Source organism: Nilaparvata lugens, chromosome 2, assembly GCF_014356525.2.
Source record: "Nilaparvata lugens isolate BPH chromosome 2, ASM1435652v1, whole genome shotgun sequence".
NCBI classification, from domain to species: Eukaryota; Metazoa; Arthropoda; class Insecta; order Hemiptera; family Delphacidae; genus Nilaparvata; species Nilaparvata lugens.
The window spans coordinates 71,195,823-71,223,411 of NC_052505.1; the positions used below are offsets into that span (position 1 = coordinate 71,195,823).

Sequence of the window (27,589 nt, forward strand, 5' to 3'; positions counted from 1 at the left end):
ATCCTCTACACAACGAATTTTTACCTCGTACCATGACATTTTAGAGGTTTGGCTGCTTATTTACCTCTATTTAACGAATCTCGGACCTCTCAACAACAAAGTTTTCTCTTGACTTCAACATACAAAATGTAGTGTTTATAGGAAGCAGAGAGCCATTTTCAAAGAAAGAGTTTGGTTTCAGAAGAAAGGTCGATAATAATGGACTAAAGGACTAAAAAGAAATTGCAATTCAAGTAAGAAGAAGATAAGGGTGTTAAGACAGTTAATAGAGGTTGAAACATGTGTCGAAAATTGAATGCAAGTTACTGGAAATAGACTTCCAAGAACTTGTCATTCGTAGACCAGGCAGGTAAACGACTGGACTTTATTATCCTTGCTTCTGCCACACATTTCAATTGTTAGAACTCGCCATTCATAGGTAAAGGAACGGGAATGCTGGATTTTTCCATCCTCCCACCATTTGCTTTTGTTACACATTTCAATTTTGCTGGTTAAGTTACTGTACTCAGTTTCATTCAGTTTCTAAAAAATCGTGATCAGATTCTAAAACTAAGTGTTGCTAATGATTTGCAACATTGTAAATTTATACATTTGATGATACCGATAACCGGTGATAAAATGGGTGACTGTAATGCACGAGAAAAATCTTCCATTGTCAGGGAATTTAATCAATGAAAAGGCTTTAGAATTTGCAGTATCATCGGGATATATTAGCTTTAAGGCAAGTAAAGGCTGGTTAGAAAAATTCAAAAAACGGCATGACATCGTCCAAAAAGTGACATCGGTGTGATATAAAAGTGCTAGTGTTGATATGTACCCTCTTGTGAAATCTGGAATGAAAATGTTCTTAGAGAAGTTCAGAAAAAGTTATCAGAATATATTATGAACCGAAAGACCATTTCAATGTTGATGAGAATGGTATATTCTTCAAATTGTTGCCCAATAAGACACTAACTACCGCCCAAATCATTTAATTACCGCCCTTGATTTTATATTATAAGATCCATAAGATTGTGGCAGTTTTCTTGACAGAGCAACCTCTCAATAACGAATACCTCTCTGCAGAGATTTTTTTCTCGGGATAATCAACTTCGTTATACAGAGGTTCAACTGTATTTAGTTCGAATGAAATAAAAATGTACAGGTTTTTCTGAATTTAAAAAGTATGATGTGAAATCTAAATGGAAATCTCGCTGAATTTTTTTTTGCAACCAGTTAGACACTGTATTTTAGAGCTCATTTTGTTACATTCATTTTTAAAATCCAATCATTCATAATAAAATCGAAAATTTTATCGAAATACGCAACATTTGTCCTATCCGTTCAGCGTGGATATTCATTATGTTCTGAAATTATGATAATTTTCAAGCATTCCATATCAACATCACATTGATTGATTCAATTTCATCACGAGAGGAAAGATTTCCATCCGAGTATTTTCTGATTTCAAGTTAGTTGTTCCTCCAAACAATGGGTTTAGTCACGATGAAAGCAATTATAGAGGTTGTAAGTTCATACCACCGAAGTTTAAACAAGTTGACAACTTGGATAGAAACGGAAATCTCATTATCCAAGAAAAAGTAATCAACCTCCAGTGAACTCAAAACTTAACCACTGTTGTTACTTTGAGAATGGAAACTCTGAAATGGAGAGCATAAGTTATTAGTTGATGTCTTTTTATTTCCATACAATATTATTATTATACAGTACCGTAATTAAAATGACATGATGTTTTGAAACTTTATTGATGTGAGTAGCAGAGACTATCGAACTTTGTCCTCCCGAAGCTTTTGGAGATGAAAATAATTTTCTGTGAACTAATTTCGACTTGACTGCTACTTTATCGGTTTCCAACACTTTCAGGTCTTCAATCAGAGTATGGAGAGTACGGAGTAACGTAACTGAATTCAACAATTTAAGAATAATCGAAAATATATATGTTGTGTATTTTCGTTTGAGAAAATATTTTATCAGGAAGTCAACCTTCCAATTTCAGTTTAATGTTACTAAGTTTCCTGTATAAAACTGAGTAGACTTTTCCAAGGTTCTTCAAAATTAAGGTGAAATGAAAGAGAAGTTGACAGTTCCACATAATTTATTTTTCATAAATTATTATCCATTTAACCGATAAATTTTGGCTTCCATACACTATTTGTTCAAACAATTCATTTTGGCTTGTGCCCCTGCATGGAGTACAGTTCTGGATATATAGTGCCTACTAATATTCTTTATACTATAGTTAAATATAGTTTCTTCTATGGTTGAATTCAGTTTCTTCCATGGTTTTCTGTATCATTTGATTACATGTGTTCTATAAGTTAAATACACGTATTCAAATGAACTTGGATCCGCTTTTAACTAAATCTGCTTTGTACGGTGGTTAGAAAACGGTGTATTGCGCTTTGGGGCTTACTACAGTACGCATAGTGTGGACAAGTATCAATCATAATATAATGTAATTGCGAAGATCATAGAGTTCAAATAATAATATTGAGTAAGACCTATTATCAAAAATGTGTAGATAAGCAATTTCCATACATGTTTTTCAATTCTCAGTAGAATTAAATTCAAGACATCGGACGAAACAACATCATTGACTCGCTCCATTCTCAACATTTATAACGCGGGTTCACTTCAACCATTGATTATTCAAATTAACAAAACGATTGAGGAAATTGAGGACGAAAAGTCCCTAAGAGAAAATTGCAGTAGAAAGGAGGTAGTATTTGGAAGAGGCAACGTGATAAGCAGTTTCAGAAGTCCTTATGTAACGAGCTTTGGGTCTGAACTCCCGTGGCGAGAGGCGAGAGTATTCACAACTCGAGAGAGTGCTTGACACTGAGAACTACTACGAAACATTAACACAACAGAAAACTCCAGACTCGACAGATAGCCACTCTTACTCGCCTCTAGCTCAATGAGATTAGCATCTTCATCCGGAGAGGCCATTCTCTATTCTCCTCAGTTTATTTTCATACAATATTATTATTATAGAGTACCGTAATTAAAATGACATGATGTTTTGAAACTTTATTGATATGAGTAGCAGAGACCATCGAACTTTGTCCTCCCGAAGCTTTTGGAAATGAAATAATTCTCTGTAAACCAATTTCGACTTGACTGCTACTTTATCGGTTTCCAACACTTTCAAGTCTTCAATCAGAGTATGGAGAGTACGGAGTAACGTAACTGAATTCAACAATTTAAGAATAATCGGAAATACATATGTTTTGTATTTTCGTTTGAGAAAATATTTTATCAGGAAGTCAACCTTCCAATTTCAGTTTAATGTTACTAAGTTTCCTGTATAAAACTGAGTAGACTTTTCCAAGGTTCTTTAAAATTAAGGTGAAATGAAAGAGAAGTTGACAGTTCCACATAATTTATTTTTCATAAATTATTATCCATTTAACCGATAAATTTTGGCTTCCATACACTATTTGTTCAAACAATTCATTTTGGCTTGTGCCCCTGCATGGAGTACAGTTCTGGATATATAGTGCCTACTAATATTCTTTATACTATAGTTAAATATAGTTTCTTCTATGGTTGAATTCAGTTTCTTCCATGGTTTTCTGTATCATTTGATTACATGTGTTCTATAAGTTAAATACACGTATTCAAATGAACTTGGATCCGCTTTTAACTAAATCTGCTTTGTACGGTGGTTAGAAAACGGCGTATTGCGCTTTGGGGCTTAGTACAGTACGCATAGTGTGGACAAGTATCAATCATAATATAATGTAATTGCGAAGATCATAGAGTTCAAATAATAATATTGAGTAAGACCTATTATCAAAAATGTGTAGATAAGCAATTTCCATACATGTTTTTCAATTCTCAGTAGAATTAAATTCAAGACATCGGACGAAACAACATCATTGACTCGCTCCATTCTCAACATTTATAACGCGGGTTCACTTCAACCATTGATTATTCAAATTAACAAAACGATTGAGGAAATTGAGGACGAAAAGTCCCTAAGAGAAAATTGCAGTAGAAAGGAGGTAGTATTTGGAAGAGGCAACGTGATAAGCAGTTTCAGAAGTCCTTATGTAACGAGCTTTGGGTCTGAACTCCCGTGGCGAAAGGCGAGAGTATTCACAACTCGAGAGAGTGCTTGACACCGAGAACTACTACGAAACATTAACACAACAGAAAACTCCAGACTCCAGACAGATAGCCACTCTTACTTGCATCTAGCTCAATGAGATTAGCATCTTCATCCGGAGAGGCCATTCTCTATTCTCCTCAGTTTATTTTCAAAACTCTTGTTTTTGAAAAGCTCTCTCCTAAACTGAATACAATTTTTTAAATCTCTTTTTTTTCATTCCTCATATAATAGAAAATAACCTCCCCATTATTACTTACTGCTTATGACTATGAATAGCTTATGTACTTTAAAAATAATTAGATGAACTTTTCAGAACAGTATACTAGAATTCATTTTGAACTGGCCATGGAAGGATTAAAGTTGTTAAATGGACGTGTTTTCATACAAAATTTCAGCTTTGATGAAAGTCTAGGATCAAGATTTGTGTACTTTTTCTCACATTATTAGTTTATTACAAGAACTGTTAGTTATCGTAATATTATCTATTATCCTGAACAAAACATAACTAAGTCCTGATTATCTTCTGCGAAATAGAACTGAGGATTTTTAAACAATTTACAATTTGCACAGCACAGTATATAATGATATTATATCGTGGATGGTATATTGTTAATAGTCGTTCTAGTTATAGTAATAATTGTTAATTGTTTCACGATCGTGAGTGAATGGTACAGTGGACAAAGCTGTTCAAACTTCACCTACTGTTTGCTGGAGCAGTCAATTATGAGTGATCAAGTTTGAATGAGAGGCTAAGGTAACTAACTAAGCTATTCCATCCAACTTGTCTTAATTGAGCATCCTAAAATGTAATTTCAATTGAACACTAATTTTAGCCTACAGTAACTATACAGAGTGAGTCATATTATGTATGGGAACCCTTCAATAAGTTGGAGACTGTGGTAGATATAATACTGTAACTTTCAGGATAGGCTATTGGTCGAATACCTTTTGACGTACAACTGAATTTCAACCCCACATAAGGAGGTGAGTTAGGGGTTGTAACTGGAATATTTTAAATGTAAACACCCATTGTGTGGTACATCATTTTAAAGGCCTTTTTGAACCAGGAAAGATGACATCAATCAAAATGTTCTATGATACTTGTATCCAAAATGGCGGCTTATTGAAGTTTTAGTTTTTGAAGAAATAATTGATAAAGTTCAATCAGCCGCCATTTTGGATAAAAGTATCACGGACCATTTTTATTTATGTCATCTTTCTCGTTTTCAAAAGGCCTTCAAAATTATGTACCACACAATGGGTATTTACATTCAAGATATTTGAGTTACAACCCCTCATTTCCTTGAAAACTAAAACTTCAATCACCCGCCATTTTGGATACAGATATAGAATATTTTTATTGATACCAACTTTCTTGTTCTGAAAAGACCTTTAAAATGATGTACCACACAATGGGTGTTTACATTCAAAATATTCGAGTTACAACCCCTAAGTCACCCTTTAATGAGGGGTTCAAATTCAGTTGTACGTCAAAAGTTAGAGTATAAGACCAATAACTTATTCTGGAAATCACAGTATTATTTATCTACAACAGTCTCCAACTTATTGAAGGGTTCCCATACTTATGACTCACTCTGTATAACCATATACAGGTTATACTGTACTTTAGCCCACTAATTGCTGACTCGTTAAATGAATTTGAATGAATCGCGAACAAAACTTCTTATCTAAAAATTCTTCTTATTCCTTACCAACCTTTTTCAGAAGAAAGCCTTTTCATTGAAGGAGACTGCAATAAGTACACCTCCAACACGCTTTGACCTTGCTCATAACAGATCTTGACTTTTACCTACTCTTGCTACATTCAATGGTTACGCGTGTAATGAAGCAGATGGAGGGCTTAAGGGTGTAATTTATGTAATGTGGTGATGATGTTGGTGTTTCTTTTCAAGTTGTAAATTTCAATTAATGAGCATGGAAGGGTGTAATGCGCGTGGTAATGGGTGTAATGCTGGCTGTGAAGGGCGCTGAGATTTATACGAACTCATCTCTGCACTCAACCATTTTAAATGCTTTATATGCTTTAATAATTATGAATATTACAGCTTGGAAGCTCAGGGCTTTGATACGACCTGGTTCGTTACAACGCAGATTAAAAATTAAAAAATACTTATTTCTCGTATCCCTACAAATGATAAGCATCTCTCCTTATATTGGGGAGAATGCCTTTAAACCATCAAAAAGCTAGACTTTATAGAAATACTGTAAATTCAAGCAGTGGAATTCAAACAGATAAGATAGGATCAACTCCTAGATTCTATATCTAGGAGCTCTTTTCTTTTGAACTCTCTAGGTATAGAACATTGAAAATATGGTGAGTTTGAACACGAGGAGTTGAATAGTGCACTTTGTGGAGACTGTGAGTTATCGCTTGGAAATTCCATTATTGGTAATAATAATTATAGTTGTAATACACCGATAGCTGTTAGTCATAGGGTGGTGATATAGTGGTAATATATAACTGCATGAGTCGTTTTAATGCAAGATGCAAAACCTTATTTGAACAGATTGAATTTTCTAAGATGTACAGAATCTGTCTCTGTTCCAAATAATATGGAAGCATACACCAGATGACTTCGGACAAGTGAAAATAGAGAGTATTTATTGTGCATGGATTTCTGAAGTCTCTCCTTATCCATCTAATTACTCAAAGTTATCTTCTTGCCATTGCTACACTATTAGAAACATGCACAGTCAATAGAAGTTTCAAAAACAAGTGTAGTAAATAATACATGAGTGGTTTTATCATGATCAGTTTCTATCAGTAACTGATGTTCCCTAGAAACGTACTTCCCCAGAGAAGTAAACAAATTTTGTTGTGAAGCATGAAGAAAGTAACCTTATACAAAATTCTACTTGTGAGTAAATAAGCTTATCCATAACTGTACACACTTTTCGCTTGTTACTATCAATAATCTTAATCATATTTTGCTATTCTTATTTCGTATCGTATCCAGCCCATTTTACGTATAATTAGAATCTGTCAAATCAGTAGTATAGTTGCACTTTTATGTGATTATATACGAAGTGAACATCTCAACGATCCTATAGCTTTTTTATTGCATTGAGGCTACAGCTGATTTGTTCATATGCATTCATGATTACGTTAATTTTATTTTATATACACATGGAATATTGAAGATTACGAGGGAACTGCCCTGCATGATAGAGGAAGCATGTGTGAACATTATAATATCATGCAAAGTTAGTAGACAGTCTACTAATATTGATAATATAGATCACAAGCTTACCCGGCGAACTTCGTACCGCCAAAAAGTCAATGTATCTCATGTCACAATTGACTTTATTTGGTGAATCATGAAATTTATCTGACAATCAATACTCTATTTACATCTCAATACGGACTTCCTATGTGCGTAAAACTACCGTTTTAATACCAGTGAACAATATTTTATCACAGAGTGACGTGTTTATTACAGCTGGTAAGTTTAGATGCTAAATCATATTATCACAATGGTCTTAAACATATATAACTCATGCATAACATATATAACATATATATCATTATATAACATTGTCTTGAATCATGATGATCTTCCCGTTCTACGTTAGCCGCTCGGCCGACAATTTCGAAAACAGGTTTGTAGAATTGATCAATATATAATTATCATTAGCCCCCTATAAAAAATTCTAGTCAGAAACCATCCCCGATATTCACACAACATATTCCCGAAGTTTCATGCCGTTCTGTCAAGTAGGTAGTTTTCGAGTCTATAGGGAACAAACAAACACACAGACATGTATTTTTATATTTAGAGATTATGATATTAACTATTCTAGCAGATTCACGTTACGTCATGTCTTGATTTGCGACAAGTCAAATAAAGAGTAATTGAGAGATAAGAGCCCTAAATAATATTGTATCTGAGTTTAACAGATTTTGAATAAAGCTGATCACACCCACTGATTATTGTAGCCTACTGATACAGTGTTAAAATTGACTCGTTTGGTGCAACCCAGTATAATATATCCGCCTTTTTATTTCATGAAATGGATTCTTGTGAATTACCACAAACTGTACAGTACCTACAGTATGATTAATATACATAGATCATCTTTTATTTTAGAGGCCAGCAACACCACCTAGCAACGAGGAGTCTATTCCACTTTTCCAGTCAGAGCGTAATCTGAGTATATTGAAGGTAGCAGAGACTCAAACTGAAACTCAGAAAGACTCTTGGCATTGCTTGAGAAATTTTTGCCGATGCTGTCTTATCATTGCTGTGATGTTGTTCAGCTCGCTTCTTTCTAGTGAGTACTCTGATTACTCAATAATCAATATTATGAGATAAGTTCGGTATAATCGACTAACACTCATAACAAATTAATAAGTACGTTATGAGGGTAGTACTCGTATAAATTCAAAATTCAATGACTTGGCTCATAGATGGATTTGATTGAATATGATGACTTCTTATGTGGGATTATTTTCATTATTACTCTTACTGCTCTTCTTCTTAGGATTTCTATATTTGGAGATATATACGGTATATTATGTTAAATCTATTACAATTTACAACGCAGTAAATTAATGTTGACTGATTAATTCTCATCTTTCTATATAGAATGTTATAAAATCGTTGTACTAAAGTGAAGACAATAAAATATACCGAAACCAATTTTTCCGATTTCATAATTCGGGGTTGTGGTTTATTCAGATTATACTATTTTGATTTTGTTTCATTCACAGTTTTTATTTTTGTTCAAATTGATACAAACTAAGTTAGTGTTATCTTCAATAGATTTATAATAATGATGAAAATTACGGATTGAGAGCAATATTACTATTAGCATCATCAATCAAGAATAAATAGTACGCCATCCCAATTACTATGAATATACTTGAATTACTATAAATACACCAAATGCTATTGGAAATTAATCCAAGTTGTGTTTATTTCCAGATATATTACTATATTGGCTCTTTTTGGAATCCGACCGAGAAAAAAATGCATCGAAGACTCATAATAATATCATGTTTCTCAATTCAGAATAGATGAACATAGCAATGATCTTTCCCTCCTCCAGAAAATATAATCCCAAAAACATTTGGAACTTTCAAAATTTCCGTATGTGATACATTATTCCGCAAAGCGATAGTATGAAATAATACATCTTTCATCTATGAAATGATAAGACTGAAGATTGAAGTGAGCACGGATATTTTTCAAGGGTCATTTGTTCCAAAATATACCTTAACAATAATGCACAAAAGCTGAAGGCTTTTCAAGTAACTGAATCTATTCTTATTATTTTTCTCTAGACAAACTCCTACTAATAAATTCTTTGACTACTGATATTCAACACTATTTATTGTTATACTCATAAGTAATGTGAGTAATAGAACTAGATTAACATTCCACTAATTTCTATCAATTTCAATTTTTTGTCATTCTCTGTTATCTATGATCATCTAACTGTGCTAACTGTGTGGAATGGAAACTAGGCTAACGTATCACTATATTCTGAATATGAATATTGCTGCCTCGGTAACACTATCATAACACATACTCTACTAGAGATACTCTACATAATAGAGTACAGTACTAAATACTATACTGTTCCATCTTGAAATACAGGCTCACAGCGATAATCAGATTTAATGGTGAAAAACATAAATTCTTTTTTGTTTCTCAACTTTCCTTAGACCTCGAGTCCATTACAAAGGAAAACCTTTCCACTCTTTTGAAACTAGGGATTAGGATCCACGGCTGGCAGCAAGGATCTTCTTCTCATTTTTGCAAGTCCCAAACGGGCCTCCAAAACGTCAGCATCAGCTCTTCTCGCTCCTCTGTACTCTGTATCTATTGCTCCTCTTTCTCCTTCAAAACCTCTCCTTCCTCTTTCGTCTGCATAATCACCACTAATGACAATGCCTCCGGCATCGTCATCTCTTGTTGATCTAATGTAGCCTCTGGCAAAGCGTCCTCGTCCAGCTTTGTCCACTCGTTCGTCGTGTCCCCTGTAACGTGGTCTCTGCCTCGCGTGACGCATGGCGCCGCGATGGTGCATGATCTCGTGCACGAGGACGAAGAGGGCGAGCATCATGCCGGCGGCAAGCAGCAGCAAGGCTGGCCGGAACTCGATCAATCCGATGCTGACATGACTGCGGTGGTTTTTGGCCAACACACACTCAGGCCGTCGACTGTGCCACTTGCGGCGTTCCCGCTTCACCACGCCGTACTCCAACGCCAGGCGCATACTTCAACAAACATTATCGTCTACATTACAAAATCATCTACAAATAACAATTAAATGTTCTTTCTGTGCTGTTGTGAAGGTGATGTTGTGGTAGATATCCATATATCTATGATACATGCATATATTGAATGAAAACCAACTGATATTGGCAAAACCACTAATTTATTATTAGTGGCTTGAGATACTAGCTTCGTTTGTTACACCATTATCAAGCCTCCGTGAACTGATTCTCTACATAGTAGCAATTTCTTAATAAACATTGAGTAGCAGAATATATTATGTAATATGGTTGAAGCCTCACGATTGGTGTTGACCAATGATGGTGGTAGATATATATTTATATTTATTAAATGAAAACAAATTGATACTGTGGAAAGCACTTACTTATTAAAACGATATGAGATACTATCTTCGTTTGTTACATCATTATCAAACCCTAGCAAACTGAATCTCAAGTAACAATATTTTAATAAAGATCGAGCAGCAGAATATTATGTAGTATGGTTGAAGCCCCACGATTGGCCACTAGCTGTTGACCAATGAAGGTTGAGAACTACTGTCATTGGCCGACACGCCCAAGTATTCCAATCACTCCCATATCATATTCCCATCGATGTAACAACCAAAACAAGTATCTCAATTTTTTTTAATGAATGAGTGGTTTTGACAACACAATAATGATCGGTAGTGAAACTGGTGAGAGTACAATTCCCTGGGATATCGAGAATATAGTATTGTAACAGGCCTCTGATGTTGCATGATATTAGAGGTTCATCATGTCATTGAACTTGAAGACCTCATAATAGATGAGTGGATCTACAGCTTAGCTTTAGATGAGTTCCGAGCCACCGGGAACCAGAATATTCAAGTTAATCTCTTCAAAAATCATGACTATTGCAGTTATAAGTTGAAATTTTATTTCGAGATAATAATAATGATCAATGATCTATATAAATGAGCTTCAGACTCACTTTTTGGAAATAGGATTCAAATGCCTGGTCCAAAAGGCGAATGATGATTACTGAAATTGTGGGAACCATGCAATCATATCATTTCCACTGTCATTATAGCGTGAATCTCACTTTAAACAACATAGAATTTGAAAAACTTGTACTTTTTCCGGATAATTTCGTTATTGAAAATTCAATCAACTAAATAGGCCTACTAGGTAGTCATTATTTTCTCTTTTCTGTATACGGCTACTTGTAATAAAAATATATAGAAAAATAAAAATCTCAGTACCCCTTTTGAATTATTTTTATCACAACATGTTTCAACATTGATGCCATGTAAATTGTTTCTGCTCGTGCTGTGTCACTGTGCTCTGTCTGCTGTGTGTGGTTCAAGAGACTCGAAAATGGCATCAATGTTGAAACATGTTGTGATAAAAATAATTCAAAAGGGGTACTGAGATTTTTATTTTTCTTTATACGCATTATTTTTCTTAACTATGAGTATTGTTACTTAACTTAAAGTACCAGTTCTCAAGAGGCTTAATCTATCTTAATATTAATCTTATTTAGTACTCAGTCTCAAGCTTAATCTCAAGAGACCAAAGAGAGTAATCATGAGTAGCTCGATAAACAAATTAGAAAGGATTGATGTTCTTACTCTTACCCAAAATTGATTAGAATCAATAAAATATCTCAAATATCGAAAATAGCTCATTAAAAAATACGAAAGGATAAATGTGCTTACTCCTACCCAAAATTGAAGAGTTTTTTATATGGTGATCGCTTTTGTATGGGCAGAGTGTGCACATCAGGCTCATGCATCCACACCTCGGTGAGGTCGCACTTCTCCTGCTCGGAAAACGTGTCTTCGATGAGTTTGTAGGCGGCAGCTGGATCCACGTAGAATGCAAACCCACCTCGTTTCATCAGAGCAACACCTGTGCCAAAGCCGAATCATCTCATTCCAATTATTATCACCGTAAATAGGCTACTATTTCAATTGAGAAGCCGCATGCATTCCGAATGCAATGCTTTTGTCTTCTATATCATTAAGGCTCGGTTTCTAGGCCTCTAATCAAATCTAATGAACCATTGGAAATCTATATTAAATCTAAATTTAATGGCTCACTAGATTAATAAGTTTCCTAGAACCCAAGCCTAAGCCAACTGTAAATTCAATGATCATTGAATATCCACGGATATGCTTTTCTCAATGATCAATCACATAGAAACTATTGATCGAAATTTTATCTCCATTATCTCTGGTAGTTCTTGAACATCTAATAGACAATGATCTATCATAGGTATTTGCAGTAGGAAACATATACACTACTACGATGTAATACGTGAAGAACTGTAGCGACAATACTAGATTTGATAGTACTGGCTAGTTCATGTTGCCAGCGGTTTTATTCAGTTTGTAAAAGAGTTTTTAATGTGTGAATTTTTTTGCGAATATTCGTAATTTATAAGAATAATTATCAATTTTATCATTAATCTTACCTTCCTCAACGGTGTGAAACGCATCCTCTTTTTTCGGTTTGATTTTTGTCAAGTACATTTTACGAATTTCCGGATCAGCTTGGAACCGCTGCAAATAATTAATCACATAATATCTATGAATGTTTGGGTGAGGAGTTACATTTTTAGACACAATTATTGCATTCATTAGTGCCTAGTAAAACTAATAGTGTCATTTAAAACTAATATAAGTCCTTACAATAAAACTAATACTGTCATTGAAACCAATATAAGTATCATTTCCTCATCAAGAAGGTTTTTCCTGATAATTGAGAATCTAATTTTGAAAAATATTAAGGGCACACTTCCATAAGTATTTTTTCCATTACTGGAACTATATAATTCATTTATTGGACTTTTAAATCCGTAAATACCATTATATACTGAATTCCACGACCATTCTGATTAGAGTTGACTATTCACCAGCGGTTATTCATTGATTGGATTACTGTAGATTGTAAAAAGTGGAGTAGCCTATAGTACTTTCAAGCCTCTGTATACCCAAAAGCTAAAGCTGATTTATTTGACTAGGTACTATTACAGCTTTGAATAACCAGAACAATACTCACAAACTCCAACAGCCTATATAGGAATGCATAAGAGACTCAATGCAGGCATGTATCAGAGCACACTTCGCAAATGTTCAAAAACAGGCTCCTCTCCAAAGCATCTAAGCTCAGACTCCAGCAGATACTAGTGAGGCCCATCTTTGTCTATGGGTCTATGGCTGTGGAGCCTGATGACTGTTGCTAATGAGAAAGCATTCAGAGTTGCTGAGAGAAGGATGCTGCGAAGAATCCATGGTCCAACATGTGAAAATGTGCCACATGAAACATGTGACTGGTAGTGAGAGGATGGCAGTTCAAGATTGATGACATAGATAAGTGGAGGAGAGTGGTAGAGAATACCATAGCCCACCCCAGGCTGTACAGCCATCAAGAGAGAGAAAGCGCATCAGCCCATAAGGAGATATTATAACAACCACTCACATAGCCCAGGAGATTCTTGGGTGATTTTTCTTTCAACCTTTAGTCATGTGAAACATGAGTTCACAGTCTTCATTTAAGTTTTGTACGGTACATAAGCTATGGATGATTTTCACCCAGTAAAAATTGCTAACGATTCAGAAGTGAAGTAAATTCAAATGGCTTTTTGTTGGTGGGGAGTCCCTTACGGGAAGGTCCCACCGCCTGAATATATAATTTAAGCCGTCAATGGGCCTTACGACTGTCATACTTCAGCCAGGACCGACAGTTTAAAGTGCCCATCCGATAACACGGGAGTGATCTGGTTAAAAAAACTTTTGGTATTGGGAGGGTTTGAACCCGTGCTGCTACGCAAGCACTCTATTCACTAGACCACGGATCACTCCGTGTATTCAAAAGTATAAATTGAGGCAAAAGGCTCATCAATTGAAGTAATGCTTACCAATCAAGAGATTTATGACATCGATTTCACCATGAAAATTTTCCAATAAAGTAAAATATGATAGAAAGTAATTGTACGCACATAGAGAGTGTCCCGAGCAGTGAGGATGTCCTCGACGCCAATTGTCATGTGCGTGCGCATGATGTCTGACAGTTGGTGGATGGTCTTGGGTGGTTCGGTAAGCAGAGTTGAGACAATGCTACAAGTGTAGAATTGGTAGACAACGAATGTGAAAACGAGTAGACTCAGGAAGAAGATGCGACCAGCCATTTGTTTCGGCACCTCAGATGATCCTGTTCGCATGAAAACCAAGAACTATAGAACTATACTTCAAGAACTATATTTAATTTAAATACAGATTTTGTAATTTCAGGCAATTATTTTTCTACAAGTGAGAAAATGAAAAATCTTCAATCCATATAGTATAATGCTTTATTTGACTGAAGTTAGCTAACAAACTTGGGCAATCCTATACGATTACTTAGCAAAGTTGCCTTATTATTGTGCGGCAGTTTCATCAGTCTGGGCATATAAGAATATCGAGTGACCTTGCTGGCTCAGGTCTGGTGTCAGAGTTTTAATCTGGGAAAGTTTGCGTAGGCCTTTAGCAGCCTGCATCCAATAGGGATGCTTTAGCAGCTTCCACTAGCTGTCTCGGGAACGCGGAATTGAAATGTTCAGAATCGGAATGTATACGGCATTTCTAATCTCTTGTTCCCGCGAAAGCTAGTGAACGCTCAATAGAACCTACTATTGTCCCCGTGTGCAACATTGCAACATTCTTATGTATCGAGGCCTACCAGGTCCGTGTGCTCAGAGCTATTCAACTATGAAATACACTAAAGCTAATATAACTGGTGTCTTGATCCATATTCAATGTATTACCTCGATTAACAAATCAGCACGTTAATATTGTAAAGCAAGAAAAATCCTTATATTATAAATGTATAGTAGAGGTCTACTTGTTCATCAAGGTTTTGGCCTCCAAAAATCTATTCCACTACAAACAGACCTTCTAAGAAGGAATTCAAATCCTTCAGCACTTTGATATTCATATATTTCATAGGAAGAAATATTTGCATAGGTCTACTTGTTCATTAAGGTTTCAATCTCCAAACTTTCTTCCACTATAGACAGACTTTTTGAAGAGGGATTCAACTCCTCCGAAGAGGGATTCAACTCCTCCGAAGAGGAATTTATTTGAAATTATTCGCATCAATTCTCCCCATTCAACCAATCCTGACAGTTGTAGAAGTGAATCCCATTGTAGGACCAGAGATGAATGAAATATCCAACTGTTTATAACTTCTTATACGATGTTATACGAACTCAAACCTATAGTTTTCGTTTCTCTATGGTAGAACTGAATGACCAACGAGGATATGAGCAATATATAATTCAAATTGGAGAGCTCACTTGATACGGTAATATTATTGATAAAATCTCTACACTAGGCCAAAAATTTATTTGATTGTATAGGAGATGTTGTGGTCATCTGCATAATAATTGAAAGAATGAAACGTTGATGTTTCATCCCAAATATAGTGGTATTGACAACATGAACGTCTTATTCTTTCAAGAATTGATTGATAAGTTAGAGAGTCTCATTGGCATTGGTTGTTTCAATAATATTGAACTTTTGTGAGTGATTGAATAACCTTGTTGGCATATTGCGCCAACAACGAGAATGAGACAGCTGCTCCAGGTGTTGTCGGTGACGTTGAGCTGACTGAGCTTGACCTGGACCCAGCCGATGAAGTGCGTGCCGGCCACGGTGACAACCACGATGCTGGCAATGCTGAACCAGACACCGGGCGACAACGGGTGCAGGAAGATGTTCAGAGTCGAGCGGGCCGTGCGCGGGTGTCGCAGGATGAACTTCGGTCTGAAAAGCCACATCATACAGCTGCTATTCATTCATCCGAATTAATACCGTAGTTGAATTAATTTGTTGTTATATTTATTCTGTTCTCTGTCTACCTTTTCTGTTCTTATTAGTTATTGTTTGACGTTGTATTGCATTTTTATGTTCTTCTGCTAATGTATGGGAACATTTATTTATTCAATGGAATGAGATGACGCACTGCAAATGAAGCATTTTTACAACAATCAGAGGGTTTAGGTGAATCATTGAGTTGTCAAAACTCACTGATAGAATCGGTAGGTCAATCAGTGATTTGTCAAAGCTCACTGATTGAATCAGTAGGTCTATCAGTGAGTTGTCAGTAGAATACAAATCACATGAATTATTTGAAAAATTATTAATGATTCATTAATGAGAGTAATTTTTTGGAATTTTGTGATATTCTCTACTGAGAAGAAAATTTCACTTGCTTACAGAGAACAACTGGGTGATAGCAACACAACCGAAACTGGACAAATTGAAGTATTCAAACCTATGGCTAGTTGAGATTGCAGCACTACAACCTCAATATGAACAACACTATAAATTCACCTTTTCCGCAGAGGTGCCTAGGGGGGTTCGGACGCAAACTGCGTCCTTGAAATTCTTGGGGGTGAGGGTCAAAATCAAATAATCAAATACTGGGGGGTCCCAAAAAAATAGTATTTAATGACTACTGACGACAACATTTTATTGTATACGGGGTAGAAGCTTAGAAGCTGAATTAGAAAGGGCGTGCGATTATGAGCTTGGAGGTGGGTGGGCACCCCTGATTTTTTTTGTGAAAGTGCAACTCGTTTTCGTCGGTGATGTGATAACAACGCTACCGTACTAGCAAAAATGTGGTAACTATGGAGTTGCTAAAGTTTCCCTCGCGTTGCTTGCATCCGGTTGCTCTCTGTATCTGTAAATAATCTATGAAATATTGGAAAAATCTCAATCATTAATTCAATAGTGCGTTATATTAAAAATTATTGTACAATTGTTTTTCAATCCTACGTGATTTGTGGATCGATGAGCTCTGCCCATGGTTTCCTTATTTTGCACACTCCTCAGTTTGGAATGTCCATTAATCCTTTCCACAAATCCATGAACCTTGCCTATGATTTCTCCACGTTTCCTTTCCCTTGGTTTGGGATGTGGCCGCTGGCTAGGTGCCCTTGATGCATCAATACTGAGCTTGGGTTGACAGATTGTCCATGATCAGTGAAATTCTTCGTGAAACTATTCCTTCATAATTGCAATCTTTCAATAGGAATACAGACGATCTGTTAATCCGTTATCATTTGAGTTGGTAATCACCAGAGACGAACAAATATCCGTTTTCTATGTTCTAGTTTACAGAAATGTAATTAGATTAGATTTATGTTAATAGGATTACATTTATGTTATTTTGGATTACATTAATGTTAATGAGTCCTATAATATCCGTTTTCTAGTATTCCGTTTCTCTATGATACTCACGCATTGAGCCAGGTTTGAGATGAAATGAAGTCGATGACAGGCAGCCGCACCGTCCTGATGCCGGCAGTGGTGATGCCCACGTTGGCGGTTCCGTTCATCAGCAGAGAGACCATGCCGTCGAAAGTGCCATTCCACTTGTAGCCCCACGACGGAGTCGGGAACATGCGTGACCTAAACACAGTATTCATCATGCAAGTCCAAGTCTATAATATATAGCATTGGTTTTTCGAGGACTGATCAATGACACAACGAAAAACCTACAAATGACCCCTGTTTTACATTATATGCATAAACCATTGACAAAAGACAGCATAAGAAAATAGCCTATGATATAGGGCGTTTATGTTCCAAATTTCACTGATTATTCAAGCCGATATTACTAATAGTTCTTTTACGTGAAGTTATGTGACGCTCGTAGTCTGTCATACTGTGTCTTTCTTACACTCTCATCCGGCCATACACTAATAATAGACAGTAGTCGACAGTTATCGGCTTCAGTTAACAAAAATATGCTTTGAATTGAGAAGATAAATGGCTCATATCATGGGACATCTTCTTAAGCCCTCTTTCCTCTATGACAAAACTCTTAATAGAAGAAAGCACCCTACAGCCTTACACCCACCAGAAAAGAAAAGACTTGAAGATACGAAGTAATTAATTAAGCACACTAATCAAGAGAGAACGTTCAACATAGAATTATCATACAAAGCTATTCTTTACATTCTTGAAAAGGTACATAGATCATAAGTATTCAACCATTATTATGATCACCATATTGTGGCCTTCAGCACTAATTCATTGTACAAAGCTGATACACTTAAACAATATGATGACCCAATTCAGTTCTGTAGAATCAGAAAATATTAAGGATTTTTAATTGATTCATAGATGGAATGACAACATTACACAGGCTGAAGGGCTTTTCAATTTTGTAAGTAAAATGCCTGGTGCTGCGAGTACACGGTGCTGCATCAAAATGTGAATATTTTTCAAATTCAATTCATTTGCCATAAATCTACAATTAAGTAGATAAAATTCAGTGAAGTATAAATAAATGCATGTGTATATTATTGCTCAATAATGATTATCTCAATATAACTTTGAATTATGGGATAATGATGTGCAAAATGTCAAAAAATGGAAATACAATAAGTAAGGTAATAAAACAAAATAAATCTTATAGCACCCTTTATTCTTTGAAAAACTTTTAAATAGTTGAACTATTAACTTTAAAGTTTTTTAAAGAATAAAGAGTGCTATAAGATTTATTTTGTTTTATTAATTTAAAAGCAGCCCATGTCAATAAGTGTTTTAATAAGTAAGGTCTATTCATTTTGGCTCGACTAGTATAAGTCTACCTACGTGATTATTCAACATTTGGTAATGAGTGAGTGCCATATTGCCATGCCGTTCTATTTATAGGACCATGGAAAGCCCACCATTCAATATACTGACCGAAAATTGAAAAGCTGTGTTGCGTAGAGAAAAACAGCATAGCTGAATTTAGTCATTGTGTCGTAGTAGTTGTGTTCATAGTTGGTGAGGTACTCGATGATTTCTGATTCACTTGGTCTCCAACCATTATTTCCATACTTTTGAATCTGAAATTAATGAGATGAACCACTTGTTAGTTGTTAGTATAGAACATTAGGAACTCATTTGTATTTTTCTGGGTCCATAATCTGTTTTTGTATCGAGGTTTTAAATACGCTACTATTCGTCAGATCATAGGATGAATAAAAAAACAACTCAGCAAGTTCAAACATTCGAGAATATCATTCAAAAATTAACACTATCACGCAACTGGCAATACAGAGGAAGAAATAAAAATCCGATTGGCACAGCCAAGGAGTTGCATAAGGCAGTTGCACCCCCTCTTATATAGTTGAAATATCCATAAGAAAACAAAGCACAGAGTAAAAATATTTAATACCATCGTGAGAAGTGTAATGACTTACGGTGCAGAAGTGTGGGTGACAAACAAGAAAACAAAAATAAAATAAAAACTGTCGAAATGGAGTTTTGGAGAAGATGCTGTGCGTTGACCAGAATGGCCAAAGTGAGGAATGAGGTGATCAGGGACAGAATGAAGGTGGAGTCTGATATAATAAAACTCATAGAAGACATGAGGTTGATGTGGTATGGTCATAGTGCCAGTAAGTGGATTGGAATAGTGACAGATTGGAGTCCGTTGGGGCGGAGGAGGAGAAGAAGTGAAGAAGAAGGTCTTGGAGGGATGAAGTGGATGAGGCTATGGTAATGAGGAATTTAAGAGATGGTGAGTGTAGAGACAGACAAGGATGGAGGACTCGGCTAAAAGTAGGAAGACAGTAAAGTACTTTGAAATCCCAAAATATAAATATATTTATTACTAGCTTGTCCGTCGCGTACCGCCAAATAGTTTAATGCATCTCATGACAAACTTTAGCTGGATCCAAAGCCTGAGGAGGCGCGATGCGGCATTTTATTTATAATTTTCCAACTGCAAAATAAATAATTTACTAAAAATCAATCAATTCTGAACACCGAAGACAGCACAATTATTCGTTACAAAGCAATGTCTTTAGAGCATTAAGTCTTCAACCTGAGGCCGAACTGTTGGATGATTACACACAGAACAGTCATTTTGTTATTAGTCGGGGCGTTTAGAATAAAATACATGGGCGGTAAGGGAGCAGCACACACTCTTGTCCACTATATATCTACGGCTGTTGGATGACGCAATGATTATAACAGCTGATTTTTATTTCTGTGTGTGGCCAGCTCACAAATCTTCTCCCATAAGGATTACATGTAAACTTTCAAGGAACGTAGAAAAGAGTCCTGATGTAGGAATATTAATTTTATAGGCCACTAACCGTCAGGCTCGCTTCGCTCGCCATATCCGTCTAGCCAGGGGGCTCCGCCCCCTGTACCCCCGACTGGATCGTCCAAGAATGAGATTAGCAGGCGAGCGAAACGACAATCCAGTCGGGGGTCCAGACTAAACGTCTTGCTAAACGGATATGGCGAGCGAAGCGAGCCTTACGGCTAGTAATATAATATTCCCAGGATTGAAGTAGCAGTGCCCAATCAATTTTTCCGCGATAAATGCATTTAAATCTTCAACTTGGTGCCAACCTAACAAAGTCAACTCAACTTAATGCCAACCTGACAAAATTATTAATTTAGTTGCCAGTTAACAACTGTTTCGAAGAGGTACTCTATCTAGATTATAGTTCTATATTAACATATGATATGGAAATTTCAATTATAATTAAGAGATTGGGATAAGAAGAATATACATGCTAAAAGACGAACTTTAAACCCTTAAAAACAACCCTTAGAGTTAAAATATTGCCAAAAGATTTCTTTTTTTAAATTTTAAATTAAAATTATTAATTTAGTTGCCAGTTAACAACTGTTTCGAAGAGGTACTCTATCTAGATTATAGTTCTATATTAACATATGATATGGAAATTTCAATTATAATTAAGAGATTGGGATAAGAAGAATATACATGCTAAAAGACGAACTTTAAACCCTTAAAAACAACCCTTAGAGTTAAAATATTGCCAAAAGATTTCTTAGTGCGCCTCTAAAGACATACCTACCAAATTTGAACGTTTTTGGTCCGGTAGATTTTAGTTATGCGAGTGAGTGAGTGAGTCAGTCAGTCAGTCAGTCAGTGAGTGAGTGCCATTTCGCTTTTATATATATAGATAAACCCTGTGATGTTACAATTTTCTCCATATAAAAAATCTAATCTCCGATTCGATATTCAAAATCGTTAAAACTCAGATACATCAGTTTTATCAAAATATAGATATATTAATGCAGATATATTTTATTATTGATGATTGTATTGTGAGACCAATTGTCTGAATATATTGAAGTATGTGTTGAAGTTATTCTTCTTGTGATGATCTGATGTTTTTTTTGCAATTTTGATAAATGATACAGATTGTTATTTCATATTGATGTATGTAACATGTATTTGATTATGTTATGAGATGTTTTCTAAGAATAGATTAATTAAATGTTATTTGAAGAATAAATAAATGAACAGATATGGCAAATTAAAGCTGATTGTATTGAAATTATTAAATACTTTATTAAAGTTTTCGTAATTGATGTCTCTATTGAACTTGAAGAAATTCTCAAATTTATGTAATTTTGTGTTGCTGACTGTATAATAAGATATTAACAGTTAATTTCATATTATACTTATTACTTTATTAGCACTTTTGGTACTTAATGTATGAAATAATTTTTAATTTTGCTCTTCAATGTTTGATTCCATTACGAACTGCTTGTTAAATAATCACTTTGAACAATTAATTACGACATAGCAGTCAGGTATTTATAAATAAAAGCTATTAGCTTCTACTTACATTAGTGTAGCGCTTTCGGACACTAGTTCCTTCATCAACACTGGCTGTCACTTCCGTTGTTGAATACATATGGCATACATATGAACAATCAGCACAGTTTCAATATATACAGAAAACCAACTACATCAGACACCCTTATCCACCAGACCTCCAATCACCCCACTCAACACAAACATCCTGCTTTCAAAACAATGATCCATAGACTAAACACCATCCCCTTATCAACAGAAGATTACAGTACAGAGCTCAACACAATAAAATTCTTGGCCCAAACTAATGGCTATGATCCACTACTTATAGACAGAATCCAACAGAAAATGAAAAGAAAAACTCAAAAGCCCAGCACTGAAAATAACAAATTCATAACACTAACATACATAAACTCAAAGTCCAACAGTTTAGCAAAGAATTTCAAAAAGGCAGGATTCAAGATAGCATTCCAAACAAAAAACAAAATCAAAAACCTACTAACCACAAGAGAACAGAAACAAAACCTATATGAAAACCCAGGGGTATACAAACTCAACTGTTCAAATTGCCAAAAATACTACCTTGGGCACAGCGGCCGTTCATTTGAAAAAAGATTCAAAGAACACATCAACAACCCCGAATCAGCATTTGCTACCCACTTGATAGGAAACAATCACACCTACACAGACATAGCCACAAATTTAAAAATTCTACACATCAGAAACAAAGGACCTGAACTAAACACCTTGGAACAATTTGAAATATACAAACACACTAAAAGAGACCCCCACAACATCCTTAATGAGCAAACCAACTTCAAATCACACAGCCTCTTCAACCTCCTACTCCAATAATCCACAAATTCAAACATTCCCGCCACCCCCGCCGCCAACAGTTCAAAAATTCCCGCCACTCCCACAACCCACGCTGCTTAATAGCCATATGTATTCAACAACGGAAGTGACAGCCAGTGTTGATGAAGGAACTAGTGTCCGAAAGCGCTACACTAATGTAAGTAGAAGCTAATAGCTTTTATTTATAAATACCTGACTGCTATGTCGTAATTAATTGTTCAAAGTGATTATAATTTTGATTGATGCACTGCATATTGACTTGTAAATAAACTATATCTTAAAGTTCATTAGATTGTATTGGTAGCCTAATTGTTTCTAGTTTTGAGAAAACCTTTGAGCTTATATTAGATGATTATACCCGACGTATTTGTAATTCTTATTATGTTCAATCTGTGTGTGATTGGTTGTTCTGATGTAATCTGAAATTTTCAAATGACTAAAAAACTATGAAATTATAATTTGATTTGCTCTAAACTGGAGTTCTTATTCAGAAACAGTGAACCCATTCATAATTTCCAGCAAGATATTGATGAAGGGAACCGATAGCTTTTCTTTAGGTGATAGTTGAAAACTTTCAAACCAATTTGGAGAAATTTGAAAGTACGTCAACCTGGTCCTGAACATAACGAACACAACTAAAAAAATCATCAAATTTGGTGCACACATGAAAAAGTTATTGAATGTCAAAATTTGAGGCTCGATTTTCATTTACATAGAAGATTTTCCTTTAATCATATATTTTTACTTACAACGATGGTTGCATTAAGCACAAGTCCGTGCAGATTGGTGCGGCCGTCCAGCTTCCAGGTGCGGGGATTCCAGTTGACAGGCTTGCCGGGCAGATTCATGGCAGGGGCGAAGGTGCGGCCCCACGGGGGTGGCGCCGTCTGGTAGACGTCGTAGAGCCGGGGGCGGCCCGATGACGCGTTCACAGCCAGCGTCAACTCGGTCTCTAAACCCAGCGACAAGGACAGGTTGCTGTCAATCACCTGCTCAGGGTGCAGTGAGGCATCGTCCCTCAACAGCAGCCAGTAGAAGCTTGTGTTGAACAGACCCAGCGACGAGCTCTGGAAACGCAATCACACAGCTGTAGCCTAGAGTGGGGTCCACGTTATAAGGCCCGCCACAAAGCAGACCCACGCTAATCCACGAAAAGCAAACCACGCCGTGGGATGTTTCGTAAACCATTGCTAGGCTTCTCTAGACATCTGTGTAATACATGCAATGAATAATACACTTGTCAGCTGATTGATTATGAATAATTCTATAGCAATGGTTTACAAAACATCCCACAGCGCGGGTTGCTTTTCGTGGATTAACTAACGTAGGTCTACTTCGCGGCGGGCCTAATGGCTGCTTTTGATTTTTATTGGTGTCGCTTTCCTTGTCTATATTATGTCGAGAAAATATCATATCCTTTAATAAATTCCATTCAAAATTTTCAAACAACTACTCCTTGACCGAAAATCAAGTGATAGGCTATGTGTGATTTCAAAACCTAATAATAAAATAAATGTGTACAATATTAACTTCCTATCAAAGTTTTGAAGGGGAACGGTACAGTATCAGCCTTCATCATGCCTTCATCATCATAATCATTTATTATGATTCTTGTGTTTTGTACAAAGTAAAATAAATTGAATACTTTGTAAGAGAATTGATTATTTATTGTTGTAGTATTCCTTTCAATAACTAAACTTTGGTTTGATGTTTTTCGAGTGTACCTCAGAGAGAAGAGCGTCAGCGCGGGGACAGTCGAGGTCGACGGCGACTGCAAGGTAGGTGTGCACCCTGAGCGCCGCCTCCAGCCAACCGGGTCTCTGCAGCTCCTCGGCCAATGGCAAGTCGAGCACCGCCAACCTCACTCCCTCACCCATCACTGCACGCAGCAGCCGCAACTTATCTAACAACAAATTCCATCTCTCTAATAATTTATTTCTTTCCCTTATGTTGGCACTTCTAAGGATTAAAAAACTTTCCTCCTCCCTATTTTGGCACTTGAGGATCAAGTCAAGTACAATTATGGTATTTAATTTCCTCAATGGTTTATAAATAGATAAAGGTGCTCGATCATAAAATGTGTAAACATTTTTGAGGCACACTAAACTGATCGAAATAATAATCATAATATTCAATACCTTTTTACCTCATAAAAAATACTTCCAGTACACTGAACTAAATGAAGTATGACAATATTCAATACCTTTACTTTCAAAAAAATACCGCCATAAAGTGAAGCGCTCACTGTGATAATCTAATTAATTTTCCTGATAGAGATTGATAATCTCAGGGGCATTACTTATAATCAAGCCACTTCTTTTGCACTCACATGTTCTCCTAATTTCCTTTCTGTCATCAATTAATATGTAGTATATGTATAGCTTTCACAGCATTAATATAATGCAATATCTCATTCTCATAAATATTTTCTCAACTGACGATTAACTATTTTTTCAGTTCTCATTCTTCACGTTATTTGTATCTATCTTTATTTCTCAGTTTGTACACTATACTTTTATCATCAGCTCAAAAGTGAACTTTGTTAAAAATTTCTTAGTAAGTTAATTCTTTTTTTTAGTTTAGGCCTATATCTACCAGATAGCCTACTGCAATTTGTAACTTGTGTTGGGAAGACAAAAACGTTTGTGGCTTTTCCTATTCGTCTGTACATGTTTGTACACAAATGAATAGATAATTATGTTTTCAGTGAATCAATTTGAGACACCTCAATGTATAACAGCAAATAATTGACCTCAAATATATTCACTTTGTAGACCTGTTGGGAACAATATAGCCTAGTCGGCTTATGTGTCATGCCTGTTGCTTCCAAAGGAATGAAATTTTATTGAGGAAATATACCTGGATCATACTCTGATACTACATTATTTGGTGAGAAAGCTGATTATTCAAATTAAATTAGGTAGGTACAGGTAGGTTGTACTCTCAGCAAGCAGTATTTTTCTATCCAAATTCACAAATTAGTCCTGGTTTAGCATGTTCGAATTCTTGTCTGATGTTATTGTTATTTGTTTAATAAATTAGACTTTTATGTACTTTATAAAATATTAACTTATTACTCTAATATTGTTAAGCTGTATTATTTTTTCTCAAAATTTGTAAGTATGTGAATTGGATTGAATAAATTTGAATTTGAATTTGAATTTACAGAATAGTAGTTCTGATCACAGATATCTACATGTAACTCTACTGTAGTAGGGATATCAAGCGACCCAGTTTTTGTTGCTTGTTCCACTTCATAGAACTGAGTTGTACAACAATAAATCATTCCATGCCACCCATATCAAGCATTGTAATTCTCTCAGAGTTCATGTTAGGCTGCTCGACAGTCTTCTCAATATTATGTCAAGAAAATATGATATCCTTTAATAAATTTCATTCAAAATTTTCAAACAACTATTCCTTGACCTAAAATCAAGTTATGTGTGATTTCAAAACCTAATAATAGAATAAATTTGTACAACATTAACTTCCTATCAAAATTTTGGAAGGGGAACGGTACAGGATCAGCCAAGTCCTGCCAAGTTATTCCTTCATCATCATAATTATTTATTATGATTCTTGTGTTTTGTACAATAAATTAAATACTTTGTAAGAAATTTTAGTATTGTACGGTAGTAATATTATTTTTAATAAATAATCTTTGGTTTGATGTTTTTCGAGTGTACCTCGGAGAGAAGAGCGTGAGCGCGGGGACAGTCGAGGTCGACGGCGACTGCGAGGTAGGTGTGCACTCTGAGAACCGCCTCCAGCCAACCGGGTCTCTGCAGCTCCTCGGCCAATGGCAAGTCGAGCACCGCCAACCTCACTCCCTCACCCATCACTGCACGCAGCAGCCGCAACTTATCTAACAACAAATTCCATCTCTCTAATAATTTATTTCTTTCCCTTGTGTTGGCACTTCTAAGGATTAGAAAACTTTCAACCTCCCTATTTTGGCACTTGATGATCAAGTCAACTACAATACGGTATTCAATTTTCTCAATGATTATTAATAAAATAGATGAAGGTGCTCGATCATAAAAATAATGTGAAAAAATTATTGAGGCACACTGAACTGATCGAAATAATAATCATAATATTCAATACCTTTTTACCCCATAAAAAATACTTCCAGTACACTGAACTAAATGGAGTAATAACAATATTCAATACCTTTACTTTCAAAAAAATACCGTCTTAAGTGAAGCGCTCACTGTGATAATCTAATTAATTTTCCTGATAAAGATTGATAATTTCAGGAGCATTACTTATAATCAAGTCACTTCTTTTGCCCCCACATGCTCTTTTCCTAATCTCGTTTCTATCATCAATTTTAATATGCAGTATAGGTACAGCTATTAATATACCGTAATGCAATATCTCATTCTCATAAATATTTTCTCAACTGACGATTAACTATTTTTTCAGTTCTCATTCTTTATTTTATTTGTATCTATCTTATTTCTCTGTTTGTACACTATACTTTAGTTATCAGTTCAAAAGTGAACTTTGTTAAAAAATTCTTAGTAAGTTAATTCTTTTTTTTTTAGTTTAGGCCTATATCTACCAGATAGCCTACTGCAATTTGTAACTTGTGTTGGGAAGACAAAAACGTTTGTGGCTTTTCCTATTCGTCTGTACATGTTACACGAATGAATAAATACCTATGTTTTCAATGAATGAATTTGAGACACCTCAATGTATAACAGCAAGTAACTGACTTCAAAGTAGATATATAAGGGGGAGTCTGGGACACAAGTGTCCCA

The 27,589-nt window shown here is 35.6% G+C and overlaps 1 protein-coding gene and 1 long non-coding RNA gene across 3 annotated transcripts; one reads left to right on the forward strand and one right to left on the reverse strand.

Moving 5' to 3' along the window:
* The first annotated feature begins 5,825 nt into the window (after positions 1-5,825).
* LOC111057178 lies at positions 5,826-9,521 on the forward strand. The gene is made up of 3 exons (XR_005570544.1): positions 5,826-6,993; positions 8,224-8,407; positions 9,061-9,521. It is a non-coding gene; the product is annotated as an uncharacterized LOC111057178 (long non-coding RNA).
* Positions 9,455-26,818, reverse strand: LOC111057181 (ionotropic receptor 75a). Of its 2 annotated transcripts, none has more exons than XM_039421609.1 (9): positions 26,510-26,818; positions 23,573-23,890; positions 19,082-19,227; positions 17,627-17,797; positions 15,918-16,144; positions 14,341-14,552; positions 12,814-12,901; positions 12,062-12,248; positions 9,455-10,358 (listed from the first exon to the last, which is right to left on the reverse strand). In XM_039421609.1, exons 1-9 carry the CDS (start codon positions 26,660-26,662, stop codon positions 9,848-9,850), a joined length of 2,013 nt encoding a protein of 670 aa, XP_039277543.1. In that variant the 5' UTR covers positions 26,663-26,818; the 3' UTR covers positions 9,455-9,847. The 2 variants fall into 2 exon arrangements, with proteins under 2 accessions (XP_039277543.1, XP_022200313.2); XM_022344621.2 differs by lacking the exon at positions 26,510-26,818 and adding an exon at positions 24,548-24,821.
* Between the last annotated feature and the right edge of the window lie 771 nt (positions 26,819-27,589).

Coding starts and splice junctions, on each gene's coding strand:
- LOC111057181 (XM_039421609.1), bottom strand. CDS start 26,662: ATGGGTGAGGGAGTGAGGTTGGCGGTGCTCGACTTGCCATTGGCCGAG. Junction 23,891..26,509: donor CTCACGCTCTTCTCTCCGAG/GTACACTCGAAA, acceptor TTGCGTTTCCAG/AGCTCGTCGCTGGGTCTGTT. Junction 10,359..12,061: donor AAAAAACTCTTCAATTTTGG/GTAGGAGTAAGC, acceptor TGTTTGTTGAAG/TATGCGCCTGGCGTTGGAGT.